Below are 18406 nucleotides of genomic sequence, written 5' to 3'. Positions count from 1 at the left end.
CTACAAAAACACAATAGTCTGCACTAAGTGTAGGCTACATTTAGTGTTAGTCTACAGACTTGCAGGATTGGCTTCATCCTTCCTCAATAAGGAATTTATGGATTCTACATGTACTCTATAAATGAACTGCCTCTACCAAAAAGTCAAAATCTATAAACTTTATAGCACTATTAGCAAAGTGAACATGGTGAACTGGCTTTGAGCATCTAGTGTCTCATCCTGCATTATCAACAATCAACGTTTGGAAGATTCACTTTGCAAAGGGATCTCAGTATTGCCTCCAACACAAACATAAATGCCAATAATGAGACAGAAAACTGCTTTTCCTTTTATCATGCCATGGTTGCCCCATGATTCCCATCTCTGATTGTGTGATACTGAGACAGGAGATGACCTGACTGACATAACTTTCTATTTCTAATGCAGAACTGTCCTCAGAAATTATACAGCTTGTTCAAAACAGATACTTGCTTAAATGTTGTGTGTAGATCAGAATTAAAAGATGTTTGCTTATTGTCTCTGTGGAAAGAAGCAATGGTGTAAGTTTTTCATCTCACCTGTAGTACCTTTTTAATGCTGTATTCCACCAGTCCACTTAGAAACCTAGAAAGTTGTGCCATCAGGATCTAATGACTTGATGTTGTCAAAGTTGATCAGGTTATTTCCATTAAATAAGTATATACTGTATACAGTAGTCAGACTTGCTTTTTGCTGTAAATGAATGTGCCTGAAGAAAGTTTACATAAATATTATGTGCAACACAAACATCATTAAAGCAAAGAAAGCAATGTCCCAGCTGAATTGTGTCAAGCGTGAATGATACTGTTGCACAAGGCCTTGGTCATCTGTGCATTCAGCCAAGCTGTTTTAGTCAGTCCAACCTGTTGTAGACACACTGCTGTTGTATTTGTTTACATGAGTTTTATCCATAACAGTTTATATTTTAGATACTTATATATAACAAGTAAATTTTATTCAGTCCGACAGAAGTTCCCTGTCTCAGTGGCTGGTTCTTGGCAAGAATAAACTGCAAACTGGACTAGGCTTTGTTCTGATAATCAAAAGGCAGTGCTGGTCATGCACAATAACTCCTAACAGCATTAAGACCAGTGCCTGGATGCAGGTCCACTCTGTATCCTTACGCTCTGGCTCAGCTGTGATCTCAAAAGTGTGGCGTTACACCTCTATAATATTCTGTAAAATCAGCATGATCAGAAGTTAATAGGCTACCTCTTGATCAGGCTGAGAAATGCTGCTCACAGTATTTTGAGTCCTACTAACTCACAGTCACAGTCGGTGCACTCAATCAATTTTTTGCAAGATCTTTTTAGGTGATCAGACTGCTGTTCTTTTTCCATTGTGCTGGGATTTTCTGACACAATTTTCCACCAATATAGCAGGGGAACGAGGAAGCAGAAATTTATCAGGAACCAAAGACAATGGGGTGTCACATTTGTGAGCTCTGGAAGAAGTGACAGAATTAATAATCAGTACATTGCAAAAAGTAATTTGGTCTTTCTATCAGTGACTATACTTATCTGGTTCGGGCTAGTTTAATTTTGTTCGCTCACCTGTCAGGCTTTACTGTTGGATCTATTTTCATGGTACTTGAGCAATGCTGACTGATGAGCAGAGGGATTGAAATCACAATAATTAGCATTACGATATTCTGTTAGATACAGTTACTGTCTTTTTGAATACACTGGCGTGCAATAAACATTTACAAATGATCCAAAGTTTTGGAAGAAGGAAACTATCTGTCTTAGTAAAGATTAGGGCGTCATACTGAGGGCAGAATATGTGGGTAGTTTTAAATGGAAACTGACATTTGCCGTGGCTAGAGGAGTCCCTGGTGGCCATATTGCTGAGATAATGGTAACTGTCTTCTTTGGTTAAACTGCCTCATTGCTCAGTGCAGGGTGTAACACAGGGTGTAGGAGTCCAACACATCAGTATTCTGAGGATACACACAGCTCGGAAGCCCTGTAAATTAACACTCAATCTGTCTTCTGCAACCAGTGGAATATCCGGGAAGGCTAATGCAGATGGATGGGAAAGAGCCATTAGCTGAGGAAGTGATGTATTAACACAACACTGCTTATGTCTCTAAACTGCTTTATAGCCATAGCAATGTTCTTTTAGGTGAAACAAAATACCACTTTTTATGAAACATAAATGCATTTAGCAATAACATGCTGCCATGTTGTCGCCAAACCTAGATTTAAGTGTAATGGGGTCAGTAGGCACCATAGTTTTCAAAACTCTTGGCTTGATAAAGCAAAGTTTAAAGGTCAGACATGGACATCCCTTTAGTTAAAGAGACATGGTGAGGACATCACTTTCGAACAAGACACTTTTTTGAGCTTTTCATCCCAGGTTTCACCACAAATTCTCCAGTTCTCAGGACCCAGATTTTAAATTTGGAAAATTGGAAAAAGCACAACCCCACGTCACTCATGAATATACCTTTGACATTACTAAAAAATATATATATAGAAGAGTTTTCTCTTTGCTTTTTCCATGATAAGTTTCTTTTTATTCTAATAATGCATGGTAATTTAGTATTGCTTTTTATTCACACTTCATATTTACATTGTCTAAATTAATTACAAATGTGAAAACAAACAGATGCTGTTTTAAATGGAAAGTAACCACTGCCCTGAAATTAAGCAAGTTGTTTAGACCGGATTAATCAATAGTCTTTAAATTGTTTGCCTGAGTAATTAGATCACCTTGGTCTTCATTGGAGTATTTGTCATGAATTCTCAATGACAGTGTCCCCATAAGATATCACACCAATTATTAATTTCACAGACAGAACTGGATGACTGACAGAAGGACGAACATGATGTGACAGATGTGATTGTCGAAGTCGATGGTGTTCACGGATACAATGTCTGTTCTCTCATTTGTTTCTATATGTCATACTCTTATCATGCCATTTTTATAGGAGAAAAGTTGTGGTGGTGTGACTTAGAGTTTAAATGGCTGTGCTGAAAAAAGTTGTATGTATAATGAATAGCTATGCTCTTCTTAAATTTGTTGTTTCATTCAAATATCAACATTTGTTAGATTTAGGCAGACTAAATAGTCTTTTGGTTATTTTATCTGATTTTGTGTCTGTGGAAAATAGTTATCTTTGACATTGTAAAAAAAAAAATAATAATAATAATGTTGTTATTTTGAAGTGTAAATTTACAATGAGGGTAAGATGTGCTCCCATTTGGCACAGAAGGCCTTGAGTGGTGTGTTGATGCTAGTGTTATTAATTTTTTTAATTTAATATATGGGATTATTATTCAATATCTTCACGATATATACTGAAATCGTTCAATTTGAATTCATAATATTGCTATTATGACATGTCTTCAATTAAAATATGGGCAATTAAATATTTATATATTCATATACCTTTATGTCATTAAATAAATTTACCATCCAGATTAATCTTTTTAACTGGGATTCTGCTTTGTCTGTCATCATTTATTCAATTAACTAAATTGTCAAAATACAATTTAAGTAGAATAGTTGATTTAGTATTTTATATTAATGACTCTTTAAAAATATAGAAATATTTATAAGAATGATATCAACAGTTATTTGTACATTATGCAGTTGTTTACTCTATGGGCTTCTTGTTATAATCTGCTTCCCTTAATAACACATTGGTTGACTCATCATCATCCTGCCAAACATAGCATGCAATTTTATTTAATTTTATTTTATTTTATTTTATTTTATTTTATTTTATTTTTAAGAACAAAACATATTATACAAACCAGAGTACATATAACATTACAACAATACGTAGCAGGTATCTAAATATGTTTTAATTTAGTCTAAAAGAAGATGAACATTGTGGTGCATCTTCCACCAGTCTACCATATTAATCAATTTTTTTTTTTCGTTATAACAATTACATATGGTATATGATACGCCTATATAAATTCCGTACAATGTATGCTGTACTCTTTTAATGTATTTTTTTTCCAATGATTTGACTGGAATTGTCCTTCTCTTCTCCAAACATCGCGAGACGGTATTTCAGTGGCGTGACGTCAGAACACACATAAACAGTGAACATGTCGCTGGCGAGGTAAGTGGTTCCACTTTTGCATTTAAAGTTAAATATTAAGCGATTTACGTATTTTTATTTGGCCACGTATGATTTGCGGTCTTCATTAGCTGAGTTGTGTTATTTGATGCGTTGAGGCCTGCGGTGTTGTGCTCTTTGTATCACAGTGATGCTAAAAAGCTAATGCTACGTCAACAGCAAAAAAAAAAAAAAAAAAATACTTTTTTTTTTAGTTGACTATCAAATACCTGATAAAAATGTTTCATCCCCATCCATGCTTGTAAAACTCTTTATTAAAGGCTTATAACGTTTGTTACGTCTCCATTCTTTGAGGTAATATGTAACGTTACGTTACCTCTTGTACGTTAGTTACGTTAAGGAGACGTTTGTTTTAACGTTAGCCTTTCTTAATTTCTCTCTGTTTGAAATACTCGGTGTTCACATTTTCTACGTCATACACTCATATACTAATGTGTATAAGTTTACAACAAATATATAGGGATCATCACCCGATGATTTAATATTTGCTGTTTTCCTCACTTGCTTTGTTTTTCCATCTTGTAGTTTTCTCCCTGCACCCACCCAGCTGTCCCAGGACCAGCTGGAGGCAGAGGAGAGGTCTCGTGTTCAGAGGTCCCAGTCCACTGCTTTGGTCTCCACCCGCAGAGAACCTCCTCCTTACGGTTTCAGAAAATCATGGGTCCCCCGGGCGTTAGAGGTACTGCACAGGAGATATGCATATTTTATATATTAGACAAACATACCAAGTGCTTTCGAAATACTAATCTTATGTTTGATATTGTTTTAAAGGACTTTGGAGATGGAGGAGCTTTTCCAGAGATCCATGTGGCCCAGTTTCCTCTAGAAATGGGTAGGAAGAAAAGGACCTCCAATGCTTTGGCAGTGCAAGTGGACGCAGAGGGCAAGATCAAATATGATGCCATTGCTAGACAAGGTCAAAGCAAAGACAAGGTGCCTTATCATCTTGTTTATTGAATTATTAATTTTTTCAGTGGCTCACAGTTGAAGAGGATATGATGTCTTTTTTATTTTTTATTTTTTTTTTTTACAGGTCATTTTCAGTAAATACACAGACATGCTTCCTAAGGAAGTGCTGAACGAAGATGATCCTGAGCTGCAGAAACCTGATGAAGAGGCTGTAAACGAGGTGAGATCACAAAAGAACAAAACATTTATTAAAATAGTGGTTTTCACTGCTTTTCAGCGGTGTCTGACAGATCCTGGTCTGAACTCACTATCTTTAATATAATGCGATTTTTCTTAACTGGTATCAAAAACATTATTAGTACTATTTTGCCGTGCATCGGAGAGGTTTAGCCAGACTGCCAGATTTCCAGTGTCCTACCTATAACTAATTTGGCTGGACCAATAAAAATCTTTAATTTTTTTCAGTTTCACACTCTAGTGTGTTAAGCCTTTGTAGGGCAGTATTGTTGTTGTTTTAAAGCATTTTTAATCAAGCAATAATCTTCAAGAATTTCTCATACTTATGAAGTCAAGCCAGCGTGATACTACTGTTCTTTTTTTCCTGTTGCTGTAGCTTACAGAAAAGACCAGAGCAGCTCTGGAGAAACAGGTCTCGCAAAAAATTGCAGCCGCCATGCCTGTACGTGCTGCAGACAAACTGGCCCCAGCACAGTATATCAGGTAAGAGTAGTTCCACTGACAAATGCTCTTAAATTTGGAGTATATATAAATGTGCTGGGATCACTAAAGTTAAACTATATTAACAGTACAATGTTCATTAGCACAGCAGATTATTTAAACTGGTCCCTTATTTAAAAAGTGGAGCTTGTGCATGAATTATTCGGTACAAGCCAGTTTATTGTTTGAGCTTTAAAGTTGTCTAAATCATCCTTTATGAAGTGGTAATAGTGGCCCCTTTGTGCTTCCATTTTAACTGCATTACTATAACAATTTTTGCTTTAAATACACTGAAAGGGGAGTCAGTTATTTTCTAAGGTAATAGACATTATAATAATAATAATTCCTTACATTTTTATATAGCGCTGTTCTAGGCACTCAAATCGCTTTACATTGTGAGGGGGGATCTCCTCAACCACCACCAATGTGCAGCATCCACCTGGATGCCACAGATGCTGTCGACAGAGCTTATATCGAACCTGAAATATTTCTTTAAAGTCAGTCTGAGATTTTCTGATTTTCTGTGCAGTTGTCTTTGTATTGCAAGATGTTGACAGCATTTAGTATTTGAGTTTAAGTTCACAGAATGTTTCATTGTTCATATATATATATATATATTATTTATTTATTTATTTAGGTACACACCTTCGCAGCAAGGACTCGCATTTAACTCTGGAGCAAAACAGAGAGTCATCCGTATGGTGGAAATGCAGAAGGATGCAATGGAACCTCCGCGATTCAAGTATGTCACCTTAATCTGAGATTTAAGATTTAAGAGTGAGAGTGAGTGTGATCTGTTTGGGGAAACTCACAAGAAACACAGTGTTTGTGTTTTCTAACAGAATCAATAAGAAAATTCCTCGTGGACCTCCATCCCCTCCTGCTCCAGTCATGCACTCTCCAAGCAGAAAGGTAGGAGTTTGGCTTCCGACAACTATTGATCTCAACATCGATAGCATCGGCTTTGTTTACACTCAGAATCCACAGAAACCTGTCTGGAGGAAATATTTCTGAGAACATCTCAACTAACCTCAAAGTGTCCCTGTTTTTATCTCCGTTTTTTTTTTTAGATGACAGTGAAAGAACAGCAGGAGTGGAAGATTCCACCTTGTATTTCCAACTGGAAGAACGCAAAGGTATCACTGAGCCTCCATCAATTATTCATCTTTTTATTGTTGGTTAAAAATATTGACAATGAATACAACTGTGTTGCTTTCACACATCTCTCATTGTTGCTTCTCAGGGTTACACCATTCCACTAGACAAGCGTTTGGCTGCTGACGGACGAGGACTTCAAACTGTCCACATCAATGAGAACTTTGCCAAGCTGGCTGAGGCTTTGTACATTGCAGACAGAAAATCGTCAGGACTTCGTCAACCTTACAGAACAGTTTCTCAGGCCAAAATTAAACCCGGTAAATTAACCCTCTGGAGTCGATTAACGCGTATACGCGTTTTGGGGTATTTTCTCCTGATAACCCCGAAAAGAACTTAAATTACACTTTCAGTTTTGATCGTACAGATAAGTGCAATACATCAATCGAATCTGTAAAGGGTCTACTTTTTTTTTGTATACAGACATAATAACAACAAAACTTTGTGCACTTATAAAATAAAGATAACAAACAAGGAGTGCTGTCTGCAGCCTTTGTCTGCGCTGATCTTCATATACAAATGCGTCATTAAAATGAACTGTAACTCAGTGAATACTCAACACAGAGACATGAGATAGATATCTATAGAAAGCCTGACATGTCTACTTTTAAACTAAACAAGTGCTGCCGAGAACAAATATTCTGTGATAAAGTAATCCATATGAAAACAACGCGATGTCCGTTTTTCACGTCTCCCTTCATTATCTTCTAATGCGACCACGCCCCCGCGCTGAACGCGCTTTTGAGATTCAAATGTTTCACTGAAGCGCGTGGCTTTTGAATACGCCCACACAACAGAAGACAACAGCGAGACTGTTCTTCAAGTTTTTATTATTTTTACTGTTTGCTTCGCGATGAGAGGAATAAGACATAATTCACCCCAAAAAGATGTGATGTGGTTTAGGATTTGAGATTTGGATTTCCTCAGAAAAAAAGAATGAAGCACTATTATTCAGCAGAGATCACAAACATGAGTAAGTCTCTTTTTTTTATTTATATACTTGTACTAGTTTTCACATAACGTGTAAACATTTTACTGGTTAGACTTTTTTCCAAAGACTTTTTCCAAACTATAATTCCTGACTAAATGTATAATCAAGTGAAATATTATGAAGTTTCAATAACAATATACACTACTATACCATTCAAAAGCTTGATGTAAATAATATAAATGTAACAATAAATGTAACTGTAACAAATGTAACGATCATTGCTGTTCTTTCAATTTATCCCCCCTAAAAAACCTAAAAAAAAATATTCTCAGCTCTTTTCAACATTAATAATAATAATAATAATAATAATAATAATAATAATAATAATAATGATAATAATAACAATAAATGTTTTTTTGTAGAAAATAAGATTGTTAAAAGGATTTCTGAAGGATTGTGTGACTGGAGTAATGAGGCAAAAAATTCAGTTTTGAAAGTCAGCTTTGATTTTTTCCTAATAAACTGTTTAACTGCACTCACAAGTGAATATTAAATTATGTTGTGGGATAATTAAATATATTCTAAATAAACTACAAACATAAAACTATATAGATTTATTTTGTCCTCACATTCTTTCTTGTAACTCATCCCTCTCAGTGACACAGGTGACTGAATGGCTCATTATGCAGCTCATTATGCAGGCCTTTGTCTTCTCAGGTGTGAATTCATGATAGTTGACGCCTACTCGCATATGACTTTTACCAACAAAAAGTGTCTTAGAAAATTTAAATCAATATATTGTTTTCTGTAAGTGAGTAAACAAGATGATTTTCACATCATTTAGAAAAAAAAAATTCTAGGCTACAAGCTCCAGTTCTCAAAATTCCTGGGAACCAATTTTCTGTATGTGTTTTATTGCCTTTTTCAAGTGATTTAAACATTTTTAGATTTTCATTAACCACGCATAAATTTTTTTTCTCAAAAACACAATCATGTACATACATGCTGCTCACATATTATTATAGCCTAGTTTGTGCTGATTACAGTGAGATTAGACATTAGCCATTTAGATATTTATAAGAAACTGAAAAAAGCACAAATGTCAGGGCATGACAAAACTTCTCCAGGCCCCAAAAATACCCTTAGACTCCAGAGGGTTAAGAAATCGTCAGGACTTCGTCAACCTTACAGAACAGTTTCTCAGGCCAAAATTATGTCTGGTAGAGGTCGACCGATTGATGGGTTTTGCTGATAGTTGATCGCTGGAACTATCGGCTATGGGCAAAAATGCTGTTCGTATGTATAATGACTTCACCCTGGGCTGGAAGATTGTGTATTGTGCACTTTTCAGCGAAACGTTTATTTTTCTGTGGCTCTTAAAGTCTGTATGCTTCATATAGAGAGCTTCAGTACAGATCGCACCTTTTTTTTTCTGTTTTGCTCTAAACTTCAAACTCATCAACGCCACTTCATTCCTATTGTGAACATTTGCCTGTTTGGTGATTAAATAAGCTGTTCTGGACAGCTGTGGTGTGTGATACCTGAGTTATATGAAATAACACTTAACAATTTGTAAGATTCCATTTGTAACATTAGCTAAGGTTAATATAAGCTGTAGAAGTATTGTTCCTTGTTAGAGTGTTAATATCAATACCAATACTTTTTTTAATTGTAAAGTTGCATCTGTTAACATTAGTTAATGAAGTATGAACTAACATTAATGATCAATTTATAATTAATATTTCATATTAATATTTTTATTCCATTTAAAAAGCATGGTTGTTGTTTTTTGTTTTTGTTTTTTTATTAAAGATCAGCACTATTTAGTTTTCATTCAGTATCCATTTTAAAAACTATTGGTTGTGTGATGTGAACAGGCCAGAGAGGCTGTGGAAATGAGAGCTCAAGTGGAAAAGAAGATGGCCCAGAAAGAGAAAGAAAAGAAAGAGGAGAAGCTGAGAGAGTTGGCTAAAATGGCCAGGGACAGGAGAGCTGGTATCAAAGCCCACGGTGACAAAGGTAGAAAATAAAAGCAAAGAAATGCACACACCATCACTGAATGTTTAGTACGAAGTAGTTTAGTGGCAGTGTCATACAATGAGAATTGAGAATGCCTCTTGAATTTTAATTGAATTCTTAAGAAATTCTGTATCAAACTGGATTCAGAGTTATTTAAATTTGGTTTTAAAGTTTAAGTAGCATAAAATGGAATGAATTTAAAATGAATTATTCAGTATAAATGACCCTTTTACATGTTATCATTATGTATGGGATATTTCCTGAAACATTAGTAAATGGATATTGCTGCCGGAATTTTTTTTTTTTTTTTTTTTTTTTTTTCATTTAAGATGTATTTTAAAAAAATATATATTTTGGAATTCAAAAGGAAGAGAATTTGACCTCAGACCTGGTTTTGACTGAACCTTGTGTCAGGTCATCATCAGTGTGCTGTCACATCTATTGGCAAGATCGCCATCTGTGTCTTTGATTTTGTCTCAGGTGGTGAGGACACAGAAGTCAGGGAGCGTGACGAGATCCGTCACGAGAGGAGGAAAGAAAGGCAGCACGACAGGAACATCTCCAGAGCCGCCCCTGATAAGAGGTACATGCATTTTTTACACTTTTGCCCTGAATCATTCATGTTCCGGTAGAACTGGTGCACACATTGCACTTAACCTACATGATTTAGCGTTATTTTCTGTCCTCTGGTCTCAAACGAGTCCCACAGGTGTTCATTTTTACATCAGACACCTTTTAGTGAAACAAACTGACACATACTTTAAGCAGACTAAGTTTATTGGACTTCTTAAAATGCATTTGATCTGTACTTGTAATCACTTGAATTATTCATGCTTTTTCCTCAAAAGATGTTCGTGTGAGAATTCCCGGTTTGAACTTCCAGTTTGAGACTTGTGTAATGTAGCGTGATGATTGTGGCTGTATGTATAAGGTGTTAATGCGAGTTTAACTGATGTCAGTGTATTTTGGTCTGTCCAGGTCGAAGCTACAAAGAGATCAGGACAGGGACATCAGTGAGCTCATTGCCCTGGGCCAGCCGAACCCCCGTACCTCCAGTGAGGCTCAGTATGATCAGAGACTCTTCAATCAAAACAAGGTAATTAACCCTCGGCCTTTGCTAATCTCAGATTACTGATTTCAGGTCAGTAAGGAGATCATTAAAATGGGAAGGTACTTTTTGTATGGAGCGAATTTTGTGCCAATATTCATCAAACAAATCCAGCATATTGTAAATAAACAAAATCTGCTTTGCAAGTAAAAACTCGACTTTCAAACAAAACGCAAAGTGATTTGCAAATGCAAAACTCTATTTGAGAGAAAATGTAGAGGTATGGACAAATATATGTAGTGTGCGTTACAACTGTGAGACACATTTGTGAGGGAAACTTGGCTTGATTTTCTCACAAATGCAGGCAGATATTCCCACATGTATTAAAGCAGATTTTCTCACAAATGCAATTGAGCAACTATCTTTTCCAAAAACAGGAGATGGCGCTGTCCGTCAATTTATGCTAGTCCCCTGAGACCTGAAACACCTGTTTACCTTTTCAGGGAATACAGCAGACCAACATGAGTTGGGAACAGGTGAGTTTCTGTCCATTCTCCATACCTCTTATCCTCTGTAGGATCACGGGATATAGAATATATACATGTTGATAAAATTGTTCAATGTATAACAAAAATATTGTGTACCAAAAAAGAATGCTTAGACAATTTAATTTAGTATCAGATATATCACCCAAGAGGTCATTAATTATTAATAACATTTTTAAAGCAAATCACATTATTTAGTACAATATCTAAAACTTTTTAAATGTTTTAACATTGTGCAATCTAATCTTTGGGGTCGAAGACCGTGCCAGTGCGTTTTGTCCTGTTTTGTTGATGACCACAAAAATAATTTAAATTACAGATACGAGAATGGCATCGTTTGAAACTGCAAAGGGTCTGCGTTTATTTGTGTATTGTCAACAAAACAATGGTACTTTTGTAAAATAAAGAAAACAAACAGGGCGCGCTCTCTGTCCAGTCTCAGTCTCTGGGAACTTTCTTGAATAAAACAACCTGAATCTCAGTAAATATGTGCCTCACATACATGGTACATCTATGTGTAGAAAGCCTAAAATGTCTAATTTTAAAACCAATTCAAATTGAAAACAAATATTCTCTGATTATATAATCCGTATAAAAGTAAGGAGAGGTAAAGATTCTCCTGTTTCACCTCATTATCGCTAGCGCTCTGTTCACATGTTAATGATCTGAGGTCAGCCAGGTAAGCATGTAGATGAACCCCGAAAAATGCCATCAAAACGTCAAGCTTCATCATAGAATTTAGCCTACTTTCTTTTTCTGCCCATTGGATGTTGGTGCGCTACACGGGTGAAGACACACTCTGGAGAGCAAGGATATCTTCTCATATTGGTCTGAAAAGGTAAACAGATGTTTCGGATCTCAGGAGACTAGCGTAAATTGACCACACAGCGCCATCTGTTGTTTTTGGAAAATAAACTTGCTCAGTTTGCATTTGTCAGAAAATCCAACTTGACGCATGTTGAGAAAATCTGCCTGTATGCATTCGTGAGAAAATCAAACCAAGATTTCCTCATAAAAATGCAAATGAGTCTCACAGTTGTAACACACTATAAATATATTTGTCCATACCATTTTCTCTCAAATAGAATTTTGTATTTGCAAATCACTTTGCGTTTGTTTGAAAGTTGAGTTTTTCTTTGCAAAGCAAATTGTGTTTATTTGCAAAATGCTGGATTTGTTTGATGAATATTGGCACAAAATTCGCTCCATATTTTTGCCTTTTTGTATAGATTATTTAGGTGTGGAATTAATTAATTAATTAATGAAATAAAACTATACTTTTAATGTTTTTGTTGGTCTTACTGTACATGATTTATCTGTGTTTAATCAATAAACTTTCATTAAAATTTAAGAACTTTATCTGCCTCTGAAACTTTTCTGTTAATGAAACTATGACCTTGTGAGCGGGGAACTTGTTCTTATCAAAGCCCTTTTATATCATCTAATCAAGTATTGAATTCCTTGAGAAGTCCTGTATTACATCACTCATCACAAAATGTTATATTTTGGTGTCTATTTGAAATACATAGCAGTGCTTGTCTTATGCCAAATGGTGGTCTAAATAGACATTACTAATCTAATTGTTTTCAAATGATAATCAAAATATGATTTTTAGACTGGGGAAATTAAGTCAGGAAATGTATACTGCATAGGAATGTTTCTAGTTGTTTAAAATATTTTGACTATAAAGTGTTACAAAATTAAAGTCCAGTAATTGCAAAAGGCTGTTAGATTATCGCTGTTAGTTTGGAGTATTTTCTGTAGGTATGAAACTCACTCTTTGTCTGTGTTCTTCAGGGGATGGACAGTGGTTTTGCTGGTGGAGAGGATGAGATATATAATGTGTATGATCAGCCCTTCAGAGGTGGCAGAGACATGGCACAAAATATTTACAGGCCAAGTAAGAATGCGGATAAGGACATGTATGGAGACGACCTGGACACACTCATGCAGAGCAGCAGGTATGGAGACACCTGGACTCTATATTTGCATGAATATTAACTTAAAAAAAAATGTCAGATCAAAAACATTTTTGAAGAAATAAGTGAAATTTTGATTTGCTTTCTAAAAGGTGATAATTACTAAAACTTATCAATTTGCTTAGAATGGATCTATTTGTCTCGTGTTTATTGTATAACTATTACTTCTGGTGCACACAATTTAACCATGTCCCTTCTGTCTCCAGGTTTGTTCCTGATCGGGAGTTCTCAGGTGCTGACCATGGCCCCCGCCGGGATGGGCCTGTGCAGTTTGAGGAGGATCCTTTCGGTCTGGATAAGTTCTTGGAGGAAGCCAAACAGCACGGAGGCTCCAAAAGGGCGTCCACTAGTGGGCGCTCCAAAGACTACGATCATGAAAAGAAACGCAGGAAGGAGTGAGACGACACTGTCCACAGCTGCAGGGTCAAATCCTAATTTTCTGTAGCTGGGAAGTGAATGATGACATTTTAGTAATATTGTATATCATCCATTTTTTTATTTTTATCCTCCTCTTATCTAAATGTTTTTTTTCCAGTCATGTTTTCTTCAACTCAGAAGTGTGAACTTAAACTTGTTGTACTGCAAACCACCCTAATAAATTTCTTGTACAGGATTACATTGAATGTGAAAGATTGTTTATGGCGGGTGTGACATTTGTCTAAAGTAATCTCTTAACAGTGCTCCAACTGATTTGGTGCAAGGTGAAATTAATTTCAAATGACTCTCTCCATTAGTCGTATAAATACAGTCCACAGCGGTTTCATCTGCAGAGTCGGCTGTTTACACCCTAGAGCAAATTAAGCCTCTCGACATACGTGTGTTGCTTGAGTTTGTTCGAGGGAGGAAAGATTAGTATTGTTTAGTTAGTTTTAGAGCTTTATAGAGAATGCACTTTAATGTTCATTGGTCCTCTGTTAATAAATGTTAAATACTTCTTTCTGGCCCCTAGAATGGTTTAAATGTACAAAAAAGAAAAAGAAAACAATAAAATGGAAAGGAAATACCTTTTATAAGGTATTGATTTAATTTCTTTCCGAATTTGGAAGGTTAAATACTGGAAAAAGTTTTGGTGTTGAAAAAAAATTTCATTCAGAAATTGTTAGTAAATTTAACAAATAGTTATAAAGAATCAGCAAGTAATGCAGTGAATACATGACATTTTAAAGTAGAAAGATTGTTTTTTTTTTTTTTTTTTTTTTTTTTAATTTACAAGATTTTTGCTTTATTTACAACTTTATTTAAATATTAAAATAGTGACAATATCATTTGCATTTTTACAGCAGGTGATCAGTGTACAATGCTGCTGCTTACATCACATGATGGCTATAGAATAGTGACAGCGATGAAGAGATGTAATGGTGTAATAATCATTATCAGAATGTAGTTTATGATGTTAGTTGACTGCTATAGCTACAAATACTTATCCAGCCTTTTATGTAAAGAGTTAAAAATCTCCTTGCAGTTTGTATCAGAATTCACTTAAAGGTTAAGACCATGATTGCAGTTTGAAGAAGATTCCTTTAAACTTTCAAGTAGTAAAAAGTGCCCCTAATATATCTGAAACTGTAATTTCTCTTCATAATACTGAATGATTTCAAAGGCAGTAACAATATCATCTGACATTATGCAGTGCTATATGTGAGTGCCAGGGATGCAAGAAACTCGCAATCTAACTCAAAGACGTCTTTCTAAAAGATCTTTTATTTAGCCTTGTTACACATTGTAAATGTCCAATATAGAAGTTGTTAATATGATTTAGGTTTCCTAACTGAAACATTCTATCCTTGAGTAATTTCAAGACATTTTCAATGGCTAGTTGTATGGGTTTTTTTTTTTCTTACGTTTGAATTATTTCTTGAAAAATGAACCCAGTTTACATAATGATTAAATGAATTTGGCCCCAATGAATTTAAAGGGCCAATAAATAACAGCAACTTCTCTGCTCCAAAAACTATTCAGAGATTTATGTGTTGCTTAAAGGAATGTCAGTCCCATTTATTACCTTTGATTACTATTAATATATCACTGGAAATTTAGCAACCACCAGTTCCACAGTTGAAGATAATAATGAAAATAAAAAAGAGAATCTAATTTGCAGTTTTTTAGCTCATATTTCATTGGCTAATTTTAAATGCATATGACACTTGGGGAGGATGTAGTGATCAGGCCTGTGTTATTTTTTTTTTAAAGTAATATCACTTAAACCCTGCTGTATCATAGTTAGTAGTAGTAGTATCTACCAATAAGAGCTCAGTTTAATCTTTTACTAACTTTTTACAAAGATTTTTCTTGTGTTCAGATTCTGGAAATATAGTAATGTGTTTTTAAAAAAAAATTTTGGGGGGGGGTGGGGGGGGGTATGACCATGATATGTTTTCATGAGATTTATTCAAAAGTTTTATTTCTACTGTAATTGTCTCTTTATAAAGCTTATTCGAATCCAGTGAAGAACAGATATGCTTTATAGATCAAGACCAAATTTATGTCTTTTTACAGCCCCACACTCATTATCATAATATCCTTTCTCATTTTGTTTTTCATTTCAATTCAACATTGTCCAGGTGTTCAGGTGTATTTAATTCTTCAGGACAGGCAGATAATGAGTCCTCACTCTTCTGTTGTTTGTATTTCTAAATGCATAGAGCAAGAAAAATGAGTTTCTCATTGATGACACCCTAAGGAAATTGGTTCTTTTGCTAGCTATTGTATGGTTTGAAGAACAAACAACCAGCACATTGTTTCGTGTCATAATGGAAACTTTGGCAAGCAGACAAAAGCTAAGATTGATAGGTTCTTATCTGCTGTCCATGAAGGAACAACCAGCAATATTCCAGGCTGGTTGTTTCAGTCCATTGAGCAAAAAGCTTTTTGTTCTTTTAGAGCAGAGACCAAAACAGCATTCAAATAGCATTCATCTGCATGTCTGGAGCTCAGGAGCGCTTCAGAAAAGAAAGTATGGTTGTGTCAGTCAAACAGAGTCATTTTTAAAATTAACCAGTAAATAGCAATTTATATGTTTACTAAGAAAACTTTACTTGCTGTTTATTGGTGATTCTATGGGCACTTTTGGCCCTGTGGTTTTTAAAATGAAGTTATTTTAAAACACACTTGTCCAGTGTTTAAGAGGATATAATCACAGGAGAATCACACCCCAAGGGGTGAAAACTTTTTGAATTTGAAGATCAAGGTAAATTGTACTTTATTTGTTTTCCAGGAAACATCCAAGTATCTTCTGTTGCTTCCGAAGGGCAGTACTAAATGGAAATTATATATATTACTACAAAATAAGAAAAAGTTCAAAAGTTTTCACTCCCCGGCTCTTAATGCATCGTGTGTTTGAACCTTTTTTAATAGTTGTGTTTGAGTCCCTCAAATGTTCTCAGTGTGAAAAGATGGATCTCAAAATCATACAGTCACTGTTGGAAAGGGTTCAAATATGCAAAAGATGCTGGAAAACTGAAGATTCCCCAGGACATGGAGGATTTTTCTGAAGAACAGAGCACAGTTTAACTGTTCAGAACAAAGAAAAACAAGGGACTCATGAACAAATTAACACAAGGAGGAGTGTTAATTTGCAGAGACAACTATTAGGTTGATTTCTTTGAAATGTGTAAACAATACTGCCAAAAAATGTCAGAATATTAAGAAAACTGGAAACTTGGAAGTCACTCAGAAAAACAGAGAATGTTTCATTTGAATGAAAAGTTGAGGTTTATGATATAGAGATAAACTACTGTATGAGAATCCTCAGTTCTGCGAAGAATTACATAATGAGGTTGTAAAGGGCTGATGGTGCTAGAGATATGGCTTCACTCCACAGGTGGTGCACTGATGATTGCTACACTATATTATACCTACAGCCCATGAGTCTGCATCATGATGATGTCAAATTATTATCATGTACTTACATAATGGCATGCTCTACAGTAGTCAACATTTGAAGTGGATCAAAACCTTTCATCAAAGCTGTCCTAAAACCTAAAACCAATATGTGTTCTTGTCTTAGGACAACTTTGATGAACTCTTTTGATCCACTTCAAATGTTGACTACTACAGTTGACTTTGTGCTGCTGGAATGTGGCCCTTAGAGCATTTCCTTCACTTTATTGCCAATAGCTTTTATAATATAACGTGTTTCTTATCAGTCAAGTCATCTGAGAGTCAGCGTGTGAAAGCGTTACATTCTGATGGAGCCACAGAAGCCTCACCTTGGAACGTACTGGAAGGAAAAGCCTGTTTTGGATGCTATATAAAAGTATGTCACAGTATTTAAGAACACTGTATATGTATATTGTGTTATTTCTAGTTTTAGGGTATCAACAGGGATTGTTTTTTTTAAAGCCAAAAATCCCATTGTCCTTGGAGTGAGAACTAATATGTTAGAAAAGCTATTATCTTACATAAAATTAATAAAGCATGAGAAATATCAACCTTAATACACATCAAAAGTTTGTCTTTCTTTTTTGAGAAATACAATTTTGTTAATAACTAAAAACCAACGTTTGGTGCCAAAGCTAGACTGAGGAGGTCTGTAACACATGAAGAAAGCTGTTAGCATTCCCATTCATCTCAATGGCAGTTTGTTTCTCTGCTGGTGTAAGGTGTGTGAAATAAAACTTGTGTGATCCTGCCCATAATTCTGGATACACTTGTTTATGAGTCATGCCACCCAAGTCATAAAAGTGAGTAGGACTAATCAATGAACAGGAACATATGTCATAGCGATGCTGATGGCTTAATGGCACCATGAGAATACAAAGTCCAAAGCCCTTCACTTGCAACTGTCATGAGCAATGCAGTCAAGGGCAGTAGACGAATAAAAAAAATATCAGAATACACTTTAAATATATATTTTTTTAAATGGCAGTTAAGAAGATTGTCCACAGAGGGTGTTATGGTTATGGCCTTCACCAGCAGGGGCTAAAAGGCCCATGCTAACTAGCCAAACTTAAACCCCATGAGCTACCTTCTACAGATTTACAGCATGGA

General features: G+C 35.3%; 1 protein-coding gene across 1 annotated transcript; it reads left to right on the top strand.

The window, feature by feature from the left end:
* Positions 1-3973: 3973 nt before the first annotated feature.
* Positions 3974-14030, top strand: LOC109066833 (SNW domain-containing protein 1). Its single transcript, XM_042777408.1, has 14 exons — positions 3974-4096; positions 4640-4793; positions 4886-5047; positions 5148-5243; positions 5637-5743; positions 6378-6482; positions 6583-6652; positions 6811-6876; positions 6984-7098; positions 9702-9845; positions 10326-10428; positions 10824-10941; positions 13236-13399; positions 13624-14030. Exons 1-14 carry the CDS (start codon positions 4083-4085, stop codon positions 13814-13816), a joined length of 1611 nt encoding a protein of 536 aa, XP_042633342.1. The 5' UTR covers positions 3974-4082; the 3' UTR covers positions 13817-14030.
* The last annotated feature ends 4376 nt before the right edge of the window (positions 14031-18406 follow it).

The sequence above is a fragment of the Cyprinus carpio genome, chromosome A20 (assembly GCF_018340385.1).
Source record: "Cyprinus carpio isolate SPL01 chromosome A20, ASM1834038v1, whole genome shotgun sequence".
NCBI classification, from domain to species: Eukaryota; Metazoa; Chordata; class Actinopteri; order Cypriniformes; family Cyprinidae; genus Cyprinus; species Cyprinus carpio.
The sequence above is the reverse complement of the archived record's forward strand: the minus strand, read 5'-3'. Positions and strand labels throughout refer to the sequence as shown.